Source organism: Diceros bicornis, chromosome 31 (assembly GCF_020826845.1).
Source record: "Diceros bicornis minor isolate mBicDic1 chromosome 31, mDicBic1.mat.cur, whole genome shotgun sequence".
Lineage (NCBI taxonomy): Eukaryota > Metazoa > Chordata > Mammalia > Perissodactyla > Rhinocerotidae > Diceros > Diceros bicornis.
In genome coordinates, this window is record NC_080770.1 from 9595419 (window position 1) to 9615727 (window position 20309).

At 38.5% G+C, this 20309-nt stretch overlaps 1 protein-coding gene across 1 annotated transcript in view; it reads right to left on the reverse strand.

Moving 5' to 3' along the window:
• Positions 1–9522: 9522 nt before the first annotated feature.
• LOC131394917 (organic anion transporter 7-like) overlaps positions 9523–20309 on the reverse strand; it is a 37424-nt gene continuing 26637 nt past the window's right edge. Inside the window, exons 7-11 of the mRNA XM_058526614.1 lie at positions 14684–14799; positions 13230–13444; positions 11722–11830; positions 11061–11264; positions 9523–9726 (exon numbers count right to left, since the gene is read on the reverse strand). Of these exons, the coding sequence (XP_058382597.1) occupies positions 9678–9726; positions 11061–11264; positions 11722–11830; positions 13230–13444; positions 14684–14799 (693 nt within the window). The 3' untranslated portion in view covers positions 9523–9677. The remainder of the gene's footprint in view (positions 9727–11060; positions 11265–11721; positions 11831–13229; positions 13445–14683; positions 14800–20309) is intronic.

A 20309-nucleotide genomic window follows, 5' to 3' on the forward strand; every position in this document is an offset into this window, starting at 1 on the left:
GCTAAGCCATTTGAAAACCTTTTTAACTCATATTTATCTTATGGAAGGCTACTTTTCTTTCTACACAAAATGAATGATCAGGTGTAATTCCTGAATCTCTGCCCATTTAGAAAATTTTCTGCCAATACTGACTGTCAAGATCACCCAGAGTGGGCCAGTAGTTCAGGAGCAGTCCCTTTGTGGCACATATATCCATATACTGAGTCATTCCACATGTGAACGTAGCTCAATTATTTTCTTCTTCTGTCTTCTGGTCATAACAGACACCCAGGGGGGCTTGGTGTGAACTGGAATGAGGTATAACATTAGTAGATGAGAGGGGCTCTGAAGCACCTTCTTATATAGCTTATTTCTGTCCTCTGTCCCTACCTATGCTTGTCCCAGAAGAACCACTTCCACGTTAGGATGGATTGCTGTTGGCCCACCTGGCAATATGACTTGGTGGCTTTAAGACAACCTACTTAGTGATCACGTGCTCTGGTCACATGGCAATTTAGTGTCCTCTCAGTCATGCTTCAGGTGGCATGACCTTGCTCCATAACTTTAGGGCCTATGATGTAATTTTCCTTTGAGACTTTCCATAAACTTTAGACAACATCTTTTTCCACTCCAGATGACTCTTTTACTGTAGGAGGTATTTTCATGTAATATGACCCATTTTCAGAGCTGCTCCCACCTTTTCCAGAGCCATTTCATATGCTGGGCCCCCTCAGCTGGCAGTCTTCCATGTTATTCAGTAAATAGATTGAAAAGAACTCCCAGTGGAAAATACTACTGATAGCAGTGAGAAGGCCTCCTAGGCACTATGCTTCCTTCACAGTGGTGGTAGAGGCAAGATACAATAATTTGCCTTTTATTTTGCAGGGTGTATCACGGCATGCCCCAACTACCTGGAATTCTAAAATATCCCTGATGTTGTGGGTTCCTGAATATTTGCGGTTTATTTCCCCCACTTAGTGTCATGTATGTCTTGCCAAAGCCTCCAATATATTGCCATTTTTTGATCATCTACTCTGATGAATATCGTGTTAATGGTATAAAGGACCAAGTGATATTCTGTAAAACGTGCACACAGTCCAGGTCTTTTGGATTACATTATAAAGGTATGGAAGAGAGGTAACAGAGTCTTGGGACAAAAGTGCAAGTGCATATTGTTGCACATCTCAAGTGAGTATGAACTACTTTTTGTCTTCTGAATAGGATGGAAACAACACATTCCACAGATTAGTACCCATGTGCCGTGACATAAATCTGTGTGAATTTGCTCTAGGAAAGACACCACACGTGGCTCGAGGCTCTAATTGAGCCTAATGTTTGATTCTATTTGTGGTAGTTCACTGGTATCCACTAAGATCAATCAGCTACTTACAGAGCCAGACTTAAATGGTCTGGCCCTGCAAATAATTAAGTGGAGAAATGATGGAAACCACTATCTCTGGGTGCTTTAGGCCTCTAAAAGTGCAATAACTTCTGTATTCACCAGGAATACATTATGGTTTCCAATTTACTCTCTTGGGAGTGAGTTAGACAGTAGTTTTCCAGTTTCCACATGTTTTTTTTCAGTAGAATACATCATATGTCACAGACCAAAGAACCAATGTGGGGTTTCTGCAAACATCTAAGTATAGTCAATCCCATAATATATGCAGTGATGGGGACACAGTCATTTTGAGAATGTGGACCCTGTGGATTTACTGTGAGTCCGGCTGTAGTCAGGACACATTTTATTACCTGACCACCAAGCTCCTGCTCGAAGAGGGGCAGCATGATGACTTTTTGAGTCCGTCAATATTAGTGTATCCATGAAATCTGTGTCCTGCAGTCCTCAAAATTTTTCCAGTGCATGTTCTCCCAAGTAAATCTTGTTAGATATCTCTGAGAAGGACTGGAAGAATCATTCATGTGTATAATTACCGCAGTATTTCAGAGTTCTTCTTTCTGGGGGTAAGGCTTCTACTCCAGTCAGTGGCTTTGGGTTCTGAGACGTAGCTCTGGTGTGGAAATTAGATAACGGATCATGCTTTTTCACTGGGGCAGCTACCCTCAAGCTGTTGATTATCCATCCTTGATTTCTTTTGAGTGTTTATATTAAGTTATATTCTTATTGGTAGTCCATTTTTTGCAAAGTGTTACCGTATTTCATTAGACGTTGCCACAGGTTTCTTTTTGTCAGTTCCCTGGGAAAGAGAATCTGAGGCAGAAATGTATATGCAGGAAGTTTTATGGGAAGTGTTCCTAGAACCAACACTTTTAAGCGTGTAAGGACATGGAGGTAGAAATAGAAAAGGGAGGCAGTCAGTGGTTTTTAAAACAAATATATCCATACATAGTTTGATAAGCCACCTTTTAAAAGTTGGAGTGCCCCCCGACCCCGGTTGAGTATGGGCCAGACATAGTGACTCTCTGCTGAATAACTGAACAAAGCAGAAATGATGATGTGTGGTTTTGGAGATTAAATTGTGAAAAGACATGGGGGCTGCCATCTTGATTACTCCATCTCTTGGGTTATTTGCTCCTGGGCAAGCAAGTTGCCATGTCATGAGGACATTCCCTGAGAAGAGGCCCTTGTGACAAGGAATGAGTTCTTTTTGCAATAGCAGCCTGAGAGTGAGCCATCTTGGAACTAGACCCCCCCGCCCCAGCACCAGTCAGACCTTTAGATATATCCAACCTCTGCTAACAGCTTGAGTGCAACATTGTAAGAGACCTTGAACCAGAGGTATCTGGCTAACTTGTTTCAGGATTCTTGATTCTCAGAAACTGTGTGAGATAACATATGTATGTTGTTTTAAGCTGCTAAATTTTGGAGCGATGTGTTTTGCTGCAATAGATAACTCCACATCTCCACCAACACTTGTTATCTCTTCCCTTTTTGATAATAGCCTTTTGAATAGGTGTGAGATGATATCTCATTGTGGTTTTGATTTGCGTTTCCCTGATGATTAGAGCTGTTGAGTACCTTTCCATATACCTATGGGCCATTTATATATCTTCTTGGAAAAAGGTCTGTTCTGGTCCTCTGTCCATTTTAAAATTGGATTATTTGTCTTTTCTGCTACTGAGTTGCATGAAATTCTTATATTTTCAATTCAGTTATTGTATTTTTCAGCTCCAGAATTTCTGTTTGGTTTCTTTTTATAATTTCTCTCTCTTGTTATTTTCTCATGTTGTTCTTATACAGTTTTATGACATCTTTCAGTTCTTTGTCTATGTTTTCCTTTAGCTCATTCAGCATATTTAAGAAAATTGTTTTAAAGTTCCTGTGTTGTACATGTGATGCTTATGTTTACACAGCGATGGTTTCCGCTGCATTTTTTCCTTTGATTGCACCATGATTTTCTGTTTCTTTGTATGCTTTGTGATGTTTTGTTGAAAACTGGGCATTTGAAGAAACAGCACCTTCTGCTAATCTTTGTAGCTTGGCTCTGTGGAGATGCCCTCAATAGTTAGCAGAGTGTATTTTGAGCCCTGTAAGTAGCTCGAGGTGGAGCTCAAGGTCTTCTCAGGTCTTTTCTGACAATGCATTCTGTGTGGGTCTTTCTATGGCCTTGTCAATTCCCTGTATACGCAGCTGCTTTTAAAGCTCTTTATTTTGCAGAGTCTCACCACAGATTCCCCTTGGGGCTTTAGATGGTCTATTGTGTTTCTCCACTGGAAATCTCTGCCTCAGGCTTCTATAGATTTTGCAGTCGTGTGTTGCTCAGCAACGGGGATATTTTCTGAGAAATGCAACATTAGGCAATTTGGTTGTGCAAACATCTTAGAGTGTACTTACACAAACAGATATCATAGCCTACTACACGTGTGGGCTATATGTTACAGCCTACTGCTTTTAGGCTACAAACCTGTACAGCACATTACTGTACTGAATACTGTAGGCAGTTGTAACACAATGGTAAGTAGTTGTGTATCTAGTCATATCTAAACTTAGAAAAGGTACAGTAAAAATACATCATGGGGCCGGCCCCATGGGGTAGCGGTTCAGTGTGTGCGCTCTGCTACTGGCGGCCTGGGTTTGGATCCCCGGCGTGCGCAGAGGCACTGCTTGCCAGGCCATGCTGTGGCAGCCTCGCACATAAAGTAGAGGAAGATCAGCATGGATGTTATCTCAGGGCCAGTCTTTCTCAGCAAAAAGAGGAGGATTGGGATGGATGTTATCTCAGGGCTGTTCTTCCTCACACACACACAAAAATACATTATAAAACACAAAATAGAGTACACCTGCATAGGGCACTTACCATGAATGGATCTTGCAGGACTGAAAGTTGCTCTAGGTGAGTCAGTGAGTGAGCGGTGAGTGAATGTGAAGGCCTGGGACATTACCGTACACTACCTCAGACTTTATAAACACTGTACACCTAGGCTACATTAAATTTATAAAAAAGTTTTTCTTTCTTCCAGAATAGATTAATCTTAGTTTACTGTAACATTTTTCCTTATAAACTTTTATTTTTATTAACTTTTTGACTTTCATAATAACACTTAGGTTAAAGCACAAACATATTGTACAGCTGTAAAAAATATTTGCTTCGTTTATGTCTTTATTCCATATACTTTTTTCTACTTTTTAAATTTTTTATGTTTTTTTTAGTTTTTAAACTTTTTTTAAACACTAAGACACAAACACACATATTATCCTAGGCTTACACAGGACCTACATCAATGTCACTGTCTTCCACCTCCACTTCCTGTCCCACTGGAAGGTCTTTAGGGGCAATAACATGCATGGAGCTGCCATCTCCTATAGGAACAATGTCTTCCTGTGAAATACATCATGAAGGACATTCCTCGGGCTTTTCTGCAGGAGGTATCACTCTTTCAGAAATTTTCAACTCCATTGTAATCTTTTTGGACCATGATCATATACATGATCTGCTGTTGACCAAAACGTCATTATGTGGCACATGACTATAGTCCCTCCCAGCCTTTACAACCATTGTCCAACACTTTCAGTCTCTTTTTCCAGCCTGAGATCTGAGTTTTACTGCTTCTCCTGCTCTGAGCTCTTAGATAAAACAGAGACCACTACTTCATTCAGCTGCCAGACAGTTTAGAATATTGCAAATAAGATCTTCTCTGCTCCCTCCAGTTGTACAGAAGGGATTGGGAGCTGGGCTGCTGCTTCCTCTAGACCATTACTGTGCTGCACTGGGGAAGTCAGGGGTAAGAGTGAGCAAAAACTTTCTACTTTTTTCAATGTTCTTTGTCCTTGATTGGTATTCGCTCGGTTGCTGCAGTCCTCTGGCTGTTTTCCAGAACTCATATAAAGTTATTTTATTCAATCTCTACTTTTTAAAATTAATGTTGCCATAGGACAATAAGTGCCTTGTGTATCCTAGTTTGCCATCTTTCTCTCTCTTTCTTCATATATTTCAAGGGTCTGTTGTTAGGTTTGTAAATGTGTATAATTTATAGATATTATTATTATATTGAAACTTTTATTAATATATAATGTTCTCTTTGTCTCTTGTAACCTTTTTGAATTCAAGTCTCTTTTGTCTGATACTAGTATAGCCTACCTGATCCCTTTTGATAACTATTTGCATGAAATATCTTTTTCAATCCTTTCACTTTCAACCTATTTGTGTCTTTGCCTTTAAAGTGAGCCTCCTGTACAAAGCATATAGTTGGAGCTTTGAATTGCTGTCTAGTGTTCTTTTATTTCAACATGAAAACTACCTTTAGCATTTCTTTCAGGGCAGATCTAGTGGTAAAGAACTCCCTGAGCTTTCCTTTATCTAGACGTATCTTAATTTAGCTCTCATTTTTGAAGGATAGTTTTTGGATATAGAATTCTCAGTTGATATTTTTTTCAGCACTTTGAATATATCAATTACTACCTTCTTACCTCCAAGAAATTGAAGAAATTGGCTGATAATATTGAGGATCTCTGTATGTGATGAGTTGCTTCTCTCTTACTGCTTTCATGTGTCTCTCTTTGTCTTTGTCTTTTGACAGTTTGGCTATAATATGTCTTGGTGTGGGTCTCCTTAGGTTTATTATACTTGGAGTTTGTTAAACTTCTTGGATTTGTAGATCCATGTCTTTCATCAAATTTGAGAAAATTTAAGCCATTATTTTTTAAAATATGTTTTTTGCCTCTTTTTCTGTCACTCTCTCTGGATTTCTCACAATGCATTTATTGGTTATCTTGAAGGTGTTGCACAGGTCTCTTAGACTCTTTCTCTTCTTTCCTAATATTTGTCTTTCTATTTCCCACACTTGATCATTTCAGTGGTCTTATCTTTAGATTAACTGATTCTTTCTATGGCCTGCAAGAATCTGGCTTTGAGCCCCTCTAAGGAAATTTTCCTTTCAATTATTGTAATTTTTACCTCTATAATTTCTGTCTAGTTCCTTCTTATATTTTCAAACTTTTTATTGATATTTTTATTTTGTTCATACATCATTTTCCCATCTTTTTTCAAGTCTTCCTTCAGCTCTTTGCATATCTTAAGACAGTTGTTGTAAAGACTTCATCCTGTAAATTCATCCACTGGGCTTTCTCAGGGATGGTTTTTGTTGATTTATATTCTTCCTTTGAATGGATAATAGATTTCTCTTTCTTTGTGTCTCATGATTTTTTGTCGAAAACTTGACATTTGAATCTTAATGTGGTACAAATGGAAGTCAGATTTTCTGCCTTTCCCAGGGTTTTCTTTCTTTAAAAATTGTTACGGGGTGTCTCTGTGCCAAAGATCAACCTAAGATGTAATCTTGAGGTCTTCTCAGTTCTATTCTGAGCCTGAATCTTTACCTGAGCATGAGTGGTGACTTCTAAATTTCCCTGTATATGTGGTTGCTTTTGATTGTTCTAGTACATAAATGTATAGCACCCAAAAGGAAAAAGGGAAAGAGAAGGAAAAAAAAAGTGCTTTCTCCTTACATCTCTTGAAGCTGCTTCAGCCTGTGGGGTTTACAACAATGGCCACCTGCTTCAGTGTCGGTACCTCTATGATCAGAAGTGGCAATCAGAACACAGATCCTTGATGTTTGAAGGACAAGGTCCTTTTTGCCCCCACTGGCTCCCTCAAACTGGTCCAGGAATGTGGGTATGGTTCCCTGCTGTAGTGATGAGTGTGTGTGGACGTTAGCCACTACTGTGGTAATGATTGAAATTGACTGAAATTAATCACGATTTATCAGCACCTGGGAGCTGCTGGCTTTGAATAGACTGCATATTTCCAGAATAGTTAACCAGAAAGTTTTCTCCCAGTACTTTTCTTGTCCACTTGAAAAGATGGATTTCTGGTCCTTCCAACTGTTCCCTGATGTCACTCCCCACTTCACTCTTTTTCAATCCCTGCACCACTGACCATCTCATGGAGCACAGCTGCTGGTTTATAACATCAAACACCCAAGAACAACTGTGGGACGCTCTCCTCCAGCAACACCAGAATCTATGGACTGGCCACAATTCTTCAAGGTGAACAACAATAGATTCTACCTGGTCTTTTTCATGATAGGGTCTCAAATATTTCATTAGGTGGAAGAATGTGGCTGGATAAGCCAATGACATTCCTGATGGATGATTCCTCAAAATTTCTGTTGTGTCTTTCCCACATTCTATAGTTTGTCATTTTTGTGCTTCTTTGTATCTTGGGTCACTTTGAAGGATAAAAGCAGAAGAAGCTTGTAAGATTGATTGACTTTCTTTTCAAAATTTAAAGTCTGTAGGAGAACTAGAGGGTCTCTGTAAGACGTAATGAGAGAAGAGGAAGGAAATTGAGTGTTTGGGAAGAGGTGAAATCAGGGGATGGTCTGTGGGTTATGGGAGAGAGATACCCAGTTCTGACCTATGGTAGTGCCCCAGAGAAGCAGAAGTCCCAAGCAGAGTGGCTGCATAGAGAGCTGATCAGTCAGACTGGAAGCCCCAGATTCCAATGTCTCATGTGGTGAATGGGAAGTTGTAGCAATGAATTGTGTACAGGGCTAGTATTAACCTGGTAACCTCTTTGCACAGATAACTGATAGCCAGTGGCTGCCCTTTCTTGTTCTCGCCTCATCACTGTGGCATTGCATGTGCCTATCGGATCATAGTTCTGGTAGGGAAAGAGTGTGGAAATAATCCCCACAGCTAACTGACTTGTGATTTACTTCCAATCTGGAGGAAATGGGAACTTAAATTAAAATTATGTTGAGTTGTAGAAAATAAAAATGGCAGACCACATCTGCACTTGTGTACTAAGAAGAATACCTGTTCCATCTGTTTTATGTCTATTTTTTCCTTTCATCTTCATGTGCAGAGTGGTTACCACACTGCTTGGTAGTTACTACATGCTCAATAAATGGCTGCTGAATTCATGAGTGTTTATTTCAAAGCTCTTGGTAATGATGCCAGACTGCGGTTTTAGCAGCTCTTTAGCTTGAATTATCGTATAATTCCACTATCAATCAACGAGTTTCTATTTAACTGCTCTCTCATCAACCTTGACCTGAGCACACATTAATTAAGTTGGTCTTTCGTTTGAGTTTCTGTCTTTGTTTTCCAGTGGGTTTGTACAATTTTCCATAAATTTATTGCCTATGTGGCTTTTTTCTTTTGAAAATGATATATTCTGCCTTTTACCCTTTTTCTATTTAATTATTTATTATCTTTTGGGTAGATATTATGAGAATTCTACATATTAAGTGTACATTTTGAAAACTATTTTGTCATTTGCTCTTTCATTTTTGACATCTTATAGTATTTTGGAATTTTACATATTCTTTGTTTAAACTTTGAATACATAATCTTACAAAGAATAAAGTAACAATCATCTAAAAGTTCACCAGCAAAAATTAACTGCTTTTATCATTTTGGTAAATGTTTTTCTAGTTTTCTTTGATAAGTTGTTAAGATTTAGCCCAACAGAGGCTTTAAATGGGTATTATGCAAATCTACCTGTCTTTAAATTTCTGACATTTGCTTTACTATTCAAAACCTTTTTTATCTCAAAACCCAAATTTTCTAATGAAAGGTTTAGTTTTTTTTATCCATTTAACTTTTTATTAACAGAGAATATTTTTTGGTGTAGGGTATGAAATCACATTATTAGTCATTTATTTTTAAATAGGTATTCATGCTATTTGTTGCATAATCATTTCTTTTGCCCTGTGATTTATGATGCCAAAATTATATATTAGGTGTTATATTTACTTTGGTGTGTTTCTTGACTTCCTTTGATATGTAAATGCATCTGCTCTTAATGTTTTGACTATTGCAGCTATAATAAATTCCGCATATGATACCCCATACACTAACTAGCCTCACAGCACTCCCTGATCCTCTTTTTTAGAATCACTTTGTTTCTTTGTAATTTCTAGATAGACTTGCATCTATTTTTTAAATTCTTCTAAAACTATGTAGTTTTTCATTATAATTAAGTCAATTATTCTACCAATTAATTAGGGGAAGAATTGTTATTTTTAGTACTAATCAAATTTCCTATCCAGAAACATGCTGGTTATCCACAGTTATGCAAATGTTCTAAATTCTTTTAAAACATTATGGTTTCTTCACATTTTTTATTATGATTAACTACTTTACACTTAATAATTTAATGTTGCAATTTTAAAATATCCATTTTTTCATTATATATTTTTATGTATTTATTTTGCTAATTTTCTTTTGCGAGGAATTATCTTCTTTTCCACTTTATTTTGCACTTGAATCAGCAGTTAGGTCCTGGAGTTCCTTACAACGGTGTCACGTTCATAGAAATATCTTCCTGCTCTGCTTTTCTCCTGGTAAAAATACAACGAAACCAACAAACAAATCAACGCAAAAAATGAAAAGACATGGAATAAACAGATATGTTCTGCCTTCTTTAGAGCAAGCTTATCCTTCACTAACCAGCTTTGGTACAAACTGTGACCCCCTTCCCCAAGCTTTTGAGTCAATCTTGTGAAGGAAAAGACCCAGCTCCCATTGCAGGATCTGGGAAAACAGCTTTGATAGTCTGTACTCTCAGCCTTGGACACCATGGCATTGGAAGAGGGGGTTTTGGATAAGGCAAAGGAGGTAGAGAAAAGTTTGAGAATTTTTTCCCATTCTTCATCACTTTAAAATCTCTGTTCTCAACACTTTCCTTCCCAAGGAAAACAAGACGGTCTGAATCTCACAGGCAGCACAACAGGACTCCTTCCCACGAGATATATTGACATCTGTGGGAGGGGCTCCTGTCCTGTCCCTGATCTTCCTCAGATTCTTCAGTGACAGGGTTCTCCTCAAGTCTTGTGGTTAATCTTATCTGTCAACTTGGCTAGGTCATAGTGCCCAGATGTTTGGTCAAACATCAGTCTAGATGTTTCTGTGAAGGTATTTTTTAGATGTTATTAGTATTTAAATTAGTAGACTTTGAGTAAAGCACATTACCCTCCAAAATGGGGGTTGGGGGGCTCGGCCAATCAGTTGAAGGCCTTAAGGGAAAAAGGCAGATCCCCCAGAGGAAGAAGGAATTCTGCCTCCAGATTGCCTTTAGGCTGGAGAACTCTTCTCTTCCTTCAACTCTTCCCTGGGTCTCTAGGCTGCTGCCTGCTCACAGAATTCAGGCTTTCCAGCTGCCACAATGCTGTGAGCCAATTCCTTAAAATAAATCTGTCTCACTGTACGTACACACATCCTACTGGTTCTGTTTCTCTGGAGAATCAGAATCAGATTATACAGGTCTACAATAACCAGCAGTCTCAGAGACATTACACTGGGCTGCACTTCCTGGGCTGAGGGCTGACAGGGACAGGGAGATGAGCATCTCGTGTTTGAATCTGTGCATGTTTGTGAAATACCTTCAGGGATGTGAATACCACGCTAGGGCACCTAATTTTGGCCTCTTCACCACTAAACCTACCAGTGCAGGTTGGGCAGAGTGGATCTGTGTGATCTAGAGAGCCTTGGGGGAGTCTGAGGTCACTGTGTGGCAGGGTTGAGGCTGTAGCCAAACCAAAGGAACTGACCATATGGAAATAGACTGGGTCTAAACCTTCGTCTGGAGACAATGACCCTGAATGGTGTTCTGCCCTCCTCATCACAGACCTGTAGTGCACAGCAACCATAAGGGACAGTTAGAGGGTTTACTCACTCCTTTTCCACATCCTGGATGGAGTCAGGCAGAGGCTGATTCCTGGTTTCAGGAAGGAGTCGGACAAGAAGTCCAGCGAGGATGGGGGAGACTCCATAGATGATCCAGGGCAGGTGTGGGGAATACACTGTTAGGATCATCAAGAGAGGAGCTACGGCTGCCCCAATATTAGCAGCAACTCCAATGATTCCTATAGCTATTGCTCTTGGGGTGCAAACAATAATACAAAGAAAATGGTGAAAATCCACATGTATAATTTTTTATTTATTATTTTGCTTTGGTTACGGGAGACAGCACATCAGTGTGTTTAGACATGGAGATTGATGACACACTCTTGTTTTGGACATTTTCTATTTTATTTGCCAGCAATTTTTTTCAAGTTCATATGTGCATTAAGACACAATATGATCATTAAAAAAATGCTCTTATCAGTACCATTAAACCTTCATATGGTTCAGAAGATTACAGGAGAAGAAACATTAAAGGACTTAGTGCTGGGCAAAAAGCTTTTGATAAAATTTGGGTATAATTTTTATTATTATTACTATAGTAATTAACTACTTTTGATAACTAACTGGTCTTAGTTTACTTCCCCCAATAAGTGTCAATTATCTGGGAAAGGTCTGTTTTGATCCTGAAAGACCATCCATGAGATTTGTACCTGATTACAGTGGGGATTAGTTCATTTCCATGGGTAGCGGAACTGGTGATAGCAGCAGAAGAAACTCCTATTCCCAAAGCTGTCAAAACCACACGCAGGGTCTGCATTCCTGGAGAGAGGGAGACCAGTGAGACTCAGGAAATAAGAGCTGAAGGAATCAGCATCCTTTGAATTACAAATGAAAAAGACCCTATTGGAGATATTTGTAAGTACATAACACATTGTAGAGAAACTGCACAGAGGCATAAAATGTGCAGCATTTAATCAGGTGAGAAATGTGACATCTACATATTATGGCTTACGGTGAATAAAAAAATTGAGTTATTTCATCAACTCTCCCTGCGTATCTGAGATTTTCCAGCAGATGCTCTCTTCCATTAATTCTGTTCTGTATTCTTTGCCCTTCACATAGAATGTAGGACTGTCATGTGTGCAATAAGTGAGGGGTTTAAGACTCATCCATATCTTTGAGAGTTTAAAACCTAGGATCTTACACAATACTGATGTGGACCTAATCAGGCAGAAGAGACTAATAAGAGAACAGAACTCCTATGTTAATAGATAAGCTGGAGAGCAGGTTGATCAAGAATAATGTTTCAATATCCAGTATAGGAACCTCTATTAGGAAAACAGCCTGACTTTGGAAACCTCTGACGGAAAGCTTCAGAGACTCGTTTTTCTGTCCTCTCCTTTCTCTCCATCTCCCCACCCCAATTTCATTACAGGCATTACAACATTGGAGTGAGCTCTGTTATAAGACAGCAAACTTGCCTCATTGCTGACATTCAAGATGAAGAGTGGAACCCACCAATCTAGGATGTTGTAAAATACATAACTGTGGTTGGAGTTGGGTTAAGCATGGTGACCACCTGGGTTCCCCTATTCATTACATGTGATCACTCAATTTAGTAAAATAGATTCTGAGAGAGGCTCTTAACTGCTTAGTGCCTTGTTCCTACAGTCACTTCTCAGCCTGAAGAGAAGGAATTTTTGTTTCTTAATGTCAAGTTGATTCCTTTAAACTAGAATTTCAGCTATGGAGACCCAGTATGAGACACATGAGTGGACACGTAGAGATCAGAGAATAAATTATCACTGAAGCTGTAGTAATAAGCGAGACCCTAGACAGGGAAGTGACAGTATTGTGTCCTCACATAGAATACAATGACAAGGACAAGACCCTCCATGCTTGCTATGTAAAGTGTGATTGGCCAAAGGTAAGTGAGCGATTGCTGTCATAGAGAAACTACCAGTAAAAGATGGCACCAGTTTCCGGATACTTCTCAGATATAATGAATACATCATATCTCAGAGTCAACCTTAACTGGCTTTAAGCTCTTTTCCCAGCAACTTAATGGTAGAATATGTACTAAACCTTCAGATTGGCTTCAGAGTATTGTTAGAACACAATCTGCATTTCCTTCTGGCTTCAAATAGGTGTGATCAGTACAATTCATGAGGAATGGGAGGAACACATCTTCTTTCTTCAACATGTGCTCTTTTCTTACCTTGAGGTATAAATGTGGTGACCAGAATGGAGATTCCCAGCAGGAACAGGAAAGTCATCTGGCTGACTCGACGGCCCAGGTGATTCAGTGCCAAAAGTGCAACGTAATTGCTCGGGAGTGTGCCTACACCAAAAAGAATCTGGGACAGGAAAATATTTTTCCCCAAGTGTTGGATGTGGAGACTCAGGCCAAAAAAGGGAATGAGGGTTGTAAATCTGTGGTGAAAGGAAGAGGAAAGAAAGATGTCATCAGGTTTAGATTCTGTGTCCTACAAATGATAATATTGAGCCAGGAAACCAGGGGTAGGTGTAAAGAATAGATGCATGGTGTGATTTGTAGAATATTTCTGTGTTGGTTACATTTTATTATTCTCTGTAGTTTTGATACTGTGGCATTTAGGGCCTTGATCCTGGACAGTGTGCCTTTCCCAGAGCTAGCTAATTCCTAGAGAAGGCAAATGATTCCCCTGTGAGTGCACCTTTCATATACAAACCACCAATCTAGAGCCCACACCCCCAGCCATCTCCTTTATCAAACTCACACTCCGAGTCAACGTTCCCCTTGCCCTAAATCATCCCCTTGCCAGGTACTGGACAACTACAGAACACCACTGTAGCCCAGAGTCCATTAAAATTATTCAAACTATTGAATCCTAAGCTTACTCAGGTTACCTACACTCCTCTCCCATTCCTTCCCACAAAAACCCCAATAAAGGCTCTGGGCCATACTCTTCCTTTTCTTCTCTCTTGGGCCTTCTGCTTGACCCCGGTGCCTTCCTGCACAGCCCTGTGTGCTGTTTCATGCCTTCTCTTTCTAGGGATCTGTGAGTATAAACTTCCTTCATGATGGTCATTCCTGAGTCTGTGTGTTTTACCTTGCCTGATTAAACACATATTGGGAACATTTTAAACACAATTTCCTTGCAAGTTAATGATTTAAAAATTATCATAAAATAATAGTATGATAATGGAGCCTGTAATTGTTGCTAAGTTTTGTTGGGAAGTAGAGAGTGTTTTAGTGGAGGATACATGAGGGGGCCTTCTTGGGTTTTCTCTATATCCTGATCTGGGTGATAGTTATATATTTACATATGGAAATATTCATTGAGCTGCATAGATTTGAGCACTTGACTGTTTGTAATTTTACCTCAATTAAAATGAAAACAAACAAGTGAAAAAACGTAAAGCCAAAGTCTGTACCGTGATTGAAGTTCTTAGCCTCATCTCCAGTGATGAGCCTAGTAGAGGGATGTGATAACAAAACTCCTAACTGTACAATTAGCTCCATGTTAGTCCTTTATAACCCTTTCACTACCTCCAAACATAACAGTTATCTTTATTACCTCTTCATGTTTTATCTCAAGTCTGTCCCTATAGCATGTTATAACTTTGAAATAAGATATAGAATCACGTCTTCACTATTTCAACATTCCTCGTGTACTATGTGAAGCCTACCTCATAAAGGATAGTACACACATCCTTTTACGCATGCTGGGTGTTCGGAACAAGTCATACAGAGAAGATTTGTTTTGTGCTGCTTCCAGCTCCTCCTGCATGGTGGATCTCAAAACCTTCAACAACAATAACAACAGCAAACTACTCAGTTGTCACAAAGTGGTAGACATTGTGAAGCCCCCAACAGAGGTCAAGAGAGATGACTTCTCTTTTCGTCCACTGAAAAATATAGCCATGGAAGATGCAATGACAGGTGTAAAAGTGGTATGAAAGCTGAATTAGGGAGTTATAGGCGCCTGAGGGAAATTATGTAGCAACAAGGATATTTTAACATGAGACTCAATTTGGCTGCAGAGCGTCAAAACTGGTGTGTATGTTAAAGATTTACATCAGGAAGGGGACTAAATGAAGAGTTGCTTGGATTATGGTCCAAAGCTTCCTTTATGCCAGAAGGGCACGAAGGGTCTGGCAACTGAGCTTGGTTCTTAGCTGGCTGCTCTTAGTAGAAAAACACTTTTTTTTTTCAGGAAGGAGAATAATTTCCTGAGAGCCTTTATTCTGGTCCTTGGGTCAGCTTCTTTCAGGGAAATTTTGGTATATGTTTTGTCTCCATGAATAAGATAGCTGAGGCTGAAATCAGGGGATATCTTGGTATAGTATGATTTATGCCCCAACTTTATAACCTGGCATTGTACAATGGCTCTGCCACATGCTAGGTGTGTACCTTGAGAAAGGAAACAGGGCATCTCTAAGCCTCAATTTCCTTGTCATTAAAAAGATGAATAAGAATATAAACCAACACATGGACAGAGAAAACTGTATTGTGGTTACCAGGGGCAATGGGGGTAGTGGGTGGGCACAAGGGGTGAAGGGAGACATATATATGGTGATGGACAAACAAAAATGTACAACTCAAAATTTCACAATGTTATAAACTATTAAAACATCAATCAAAAACTTAAAAAAAGAAGATGAATAAGAACAAGAAGATGTGGCAACCTGCTGAATGGGAGAAAATATTTGCAAATCATATGTCTGATAAGGGGTTAATATCCAAAATATGTATAGAACTCATACAATCCAATAACAAAAAACAAACAATCTGATTAAGAATGGGTAGAGGATCTGAATAGGCATTTTTACAAAGAATGCATACAGATGGCCAAAAGGTACCTGGAAATGTGCTCAAAATCACTAATCATTAGGGAAACGCAAGTCGAAACAATGCTACGATACTACCTCACCTGTTAGAATGGCTGTCCTCAAAAAAACAAGAAGCAACCAGCGTTGATGAGGATGTGGAGAAAAGGAAACCCTTATGCACCGTTGGTGGGAACGTAAACTAGCACAGGACTATGGAAAACAGTATGGAATTTCCTCAAAAAATTGAAAATAAAACTACTATATGATCCACCAATTCCACTCTGGTTATTTATCCAAAGAAAATGAAAAGACTAACTTCATAAGAGATATGCACTCCCGTGTTCATTGCAGCATTATTTAAAATAGCACAGATATGGAAACAACCTGTGTTCATTGATGGATGAATGGATAAAGAAAATGTGGTATGCATATATATGAAATATTATTCAGTCATAAAAAAGAAATCTTGCTGTTTGAGATAACATGGATGGACCTAGAGGACATTATACTAGGTGAAATAAGTCAGACAAAGACAGACAAATACTGCATGATCTCACTTATGTTTGGAAGCTAAAAAAAATAAAACAAAACCAAGTTCATAGATACAAAGAACAGATTGGTGGTTGCCAGATGTGGGGGATGGGGGAGTTGGGCAAAATGAGTGAGGGGGGTCAAAAAGTATGAACTTCAAGTTATAAAATAATTAAGTTATGAGGATGTAGTGTACAGTATGGTGACTATAGTAAGTAGTAGTGTATTGTATATTTGAAAGTTGCTAAAAGAGTAGACCTTAAAAGTTCTCATCTCAAGAAAAATAAATTTTATAACTATTTATGGTGATGGCTGTTAACTAGACATTGCGGTTATCATTGTATGATATACACAAATATTGAATCATTATGCTATACACCTGAGACTAATATAATGTTATATGTCAATTATACCTCAAAAAAAAAAAAGAAGAAAAGGTAAAAATTCAAGATCAAGAGAAGAAGTAGGAGGAAAGAATAATACTTCTCTCACACGGATTTCCAAGGCATACGTGAGATCACAAATGTATCTAGCATAGCTCAGGCAGTTATTGATTTATTAATTATTTAAATAATATTAGATCCATTCTCATCCCATCTGTACAAATGAAACAATGCCATGAAGCTCATTATAGAAAATTCCACGATGAAGGGAATTCCGAGAAATGAAAGGCCACCCCACCCGGAGACCTAGAGCAGTCAACAGATTGGTATTGATATAAAGTGAAGCAGCTTTACCTTAGGAGAATTGTCTGAGCTAGTGTGTTTGGCAATCCATCAGACGGAGGTTAAAACAAGACTAAGACCACAAATTTCTGAATTATCTTTACAGAATAAAAAAAAAATCAAATGAAGGTGTAGTAGCTACCAATTCATGGACAGAATCTCTTGCTTAGACCACATTTTAACTGCTACTCAAGTGCTCTTTCTTCCACTGGTACCGAGGTGATTTTCAGCTGCCATTCACCTTGATTCTGCATTGTTTTTTTCCTGCTTTCAGCTAGTATCACTTATTTTTGTATCCGCCTGACCCCTGTAAATATTTAAGGTTTCCTTCTCTGGATTGGGCCACTCTGGTAGGCAAAATGCCAAGTCTGGGCTTTGAACCAAGGATAATTCCTGAGAAGTTAGTTAGTCCAAAAGAATTTTATATAATTAAGCATGTATTAACAGAGTATAGAAATGCTATAGAGCTCCACTTTAAATTTCAAGGTCCACCTCCATCTTTTTTTTTTTTTTTCTTAAAGCACAAGCCAATGTTCTCCCCATCATATCAGAAACCCTCAGTGCCCCTCTTGTGTGTGTAATGGCTTCACCTCTGGGGAAACCTGATTTCCTCCAGCCATCTTCAGTGGGATCTGAATTCTCAGGGAGCATTATTTGAAGTATTCTAAAGGACCTCTGCATTTTCTGGGACTATAAGATCTTTCTTCTGATAAGCCACTGTACATGTTTCAGAAATGTTCTAGTCCTCCGTTTTTTTGGTTTTTTTTTTTGGTGAAGAAGATTAGCTCTGAGCTAACATCTGTTGCCAATATTCCTCTTTCTGCTGAGGACCCCATGTGTGGGGTGATACCACAGCATGGTCTGGATCATGAACCCATGAACCGTGGGCCACTGAAGAGGAGCATGTGAACTTAACCACTATGCCACCAGGCTGACCACTTTTTGAGTGGTCAACTTCTAATCCTCTCCTTTATCAATAAAAGGAAGGCAGATTTTTTTCCTCATCTCCATTAGCATTCTTTACATTCTCTTATCATTTTACACATTTGGATTTAAAAATGTCTCTGAATCTTTCTCTCTTATATTAGTGTGGAAGTTCCTTGAAGGCTGGGACTCTGACTTATTCTCTTATTCATGATCTAGCACCATGCCTGACATAATATAATTTTTCAATAAATACTTTATGTATGTGCATGACAAAGAATGATTTAACTAAGGACGCACAGCAATATCTGCCTTCCACACCTGGGATGGAAAATAAGAAAGAGAAAGACTTCTCTGGGGCATTTCCACTCAGTCATGCTCTTGGAACTTGTAATAAGGAGAATGTAAACTCCACACAACATGGGTTTGGACTGTTGTGGTCATTGCCATATTTCCAGGGATGGAACAAAACCTGCCACGGGTCGGCACTCATTAAATATAACATGAAAGAAAGTGTATGGGGGAATCAACGAATAGGAGAACCTCTTTATGCTCTATTCTGCATGGTCACTAATCCTTCTACTGGCATCACTGTTCTGAAAAATGGCCATCTGAACATTAGTCGGAAAGAAATGGATTACTTTTAATTACATTCTCTTACACAGAGTGAGACCAATATACAATATTCTTTTAAATAATTATTTTCATTTAATTAATTTTTGAGGTAACTTTGGTGTATGACATTATGTAAATTTCAGGTGTATATCATTATATTTTGACTTCTGTGTATACTACACTGTGTTCACCACCCAAAGTCCAATTGTCATCTGTCACCAGACCCCTGTGCTCTTTTACTCCTTTTGCCCTCCCCCATCCCCTCTTCCCCTTGGGTAACCACCAATCTTTTCTCTGTGTCTGTGTGTTTGTTTATTGTTGTTGTTGTTGTTTTATCTTCCATATATGATTGAAATCATATGATATTTGCCTTTCTCTGTCTGACTTATTTAGCTTAGCAAAATGTCCTCAAAGTCCATCCATATTGTTGTAAATGGCAAGATTTCATTTTTTTATGGCTGAGTAGTACTCCATTGTGTATATATACACAACATCTTTTTATCCATTCCTCTCTTGATAGGCACTTAGGTTGTTTTCAAGTCTTGGATATTATGAATAATACTGCAATGAATATAGTGATGCATATATCTTTTCAAATTAGTGTTTTCATGTTTTTTGGATAAATACCCAAAAGTAGATTAGCTGGATCGTATGGCAGTTCTAGTCTCAATTTTTGAGAACTTTCCCTACTCTTTTCCATAGTGGCTGCACCAATTTACATTTCCACCAGCAGTGTATGAGAGTTCCCTTTTCTCCACATCCTGTCCAACCCTTGTTATTTTTGTCTTTTTAAGAATAGCCATTATGACAGGTGTGAGGTGATATTTCATTCAGGTTTTGATTTGCATTTCCCTAATAATTAGTGCTATTGTGCATCTTTTCATGTGCTTCAAAGCCATCTGTATATCTTATTTCAGATCCTCTGCCCATTTTTTAATTGGGTTGTTTGTTTTTTTGTTGTTGAGTTGTATGAATCTTTATATACTTTGGATATTAACCCCTTATCAGATATATGATTTGCAAATATCTTCTCCCAGTTGTTAGGTTGTGTTTTCTTTTTGTTGATGATTTCCTTTGCTGTGCAGAAGCTTTTTAGATTGATGTAGTCCCACTTGTTTACTTTTTCTTTTATGTCCCTTGCCTGAGGAGATATGATATTCAAAATGATACTGCTAAGACTGATGTCAAAGTGTGTACTAGCTATATTTTCTTTTATGAGTTTTATGGTTTCAGGTCTTACCCTCAAGTCTTTAATCCATTTTGAGTTAATTTTTATGTATGGTGTAAGATAATGGTCTACTTTCATTCTTTTGCATGTGGCTGTCCAGGTTTCCAAACCCCTTTTATTGAATAGACTTTCTTTCTCCATTGTATGTTCTTGGCTCCATTGTCAAAAATTAGCTGTGCATAGATGTGTGGGTTTATTTTTGGCCTCTTGATTCCATTTTTTCCTTCGGGCACCATGCTGTTTTGATTACTATAGCTTTGTAGTATATATTGAAAGCAGGGAGTGTAATACCTCCAGCTTTATTCTTTTTTCTCAGGATTACTCTAGCTATGTGGGATATTTTGTTACTCCATGTAAATTTTAAGATCTTTGGTCTATTTCCATGAAAAATATTGTTGACAATTTGATAGGGATTGGATTGAAACTGTTGCTTGCTTTAGGAAGAATGGATATTTTAAGC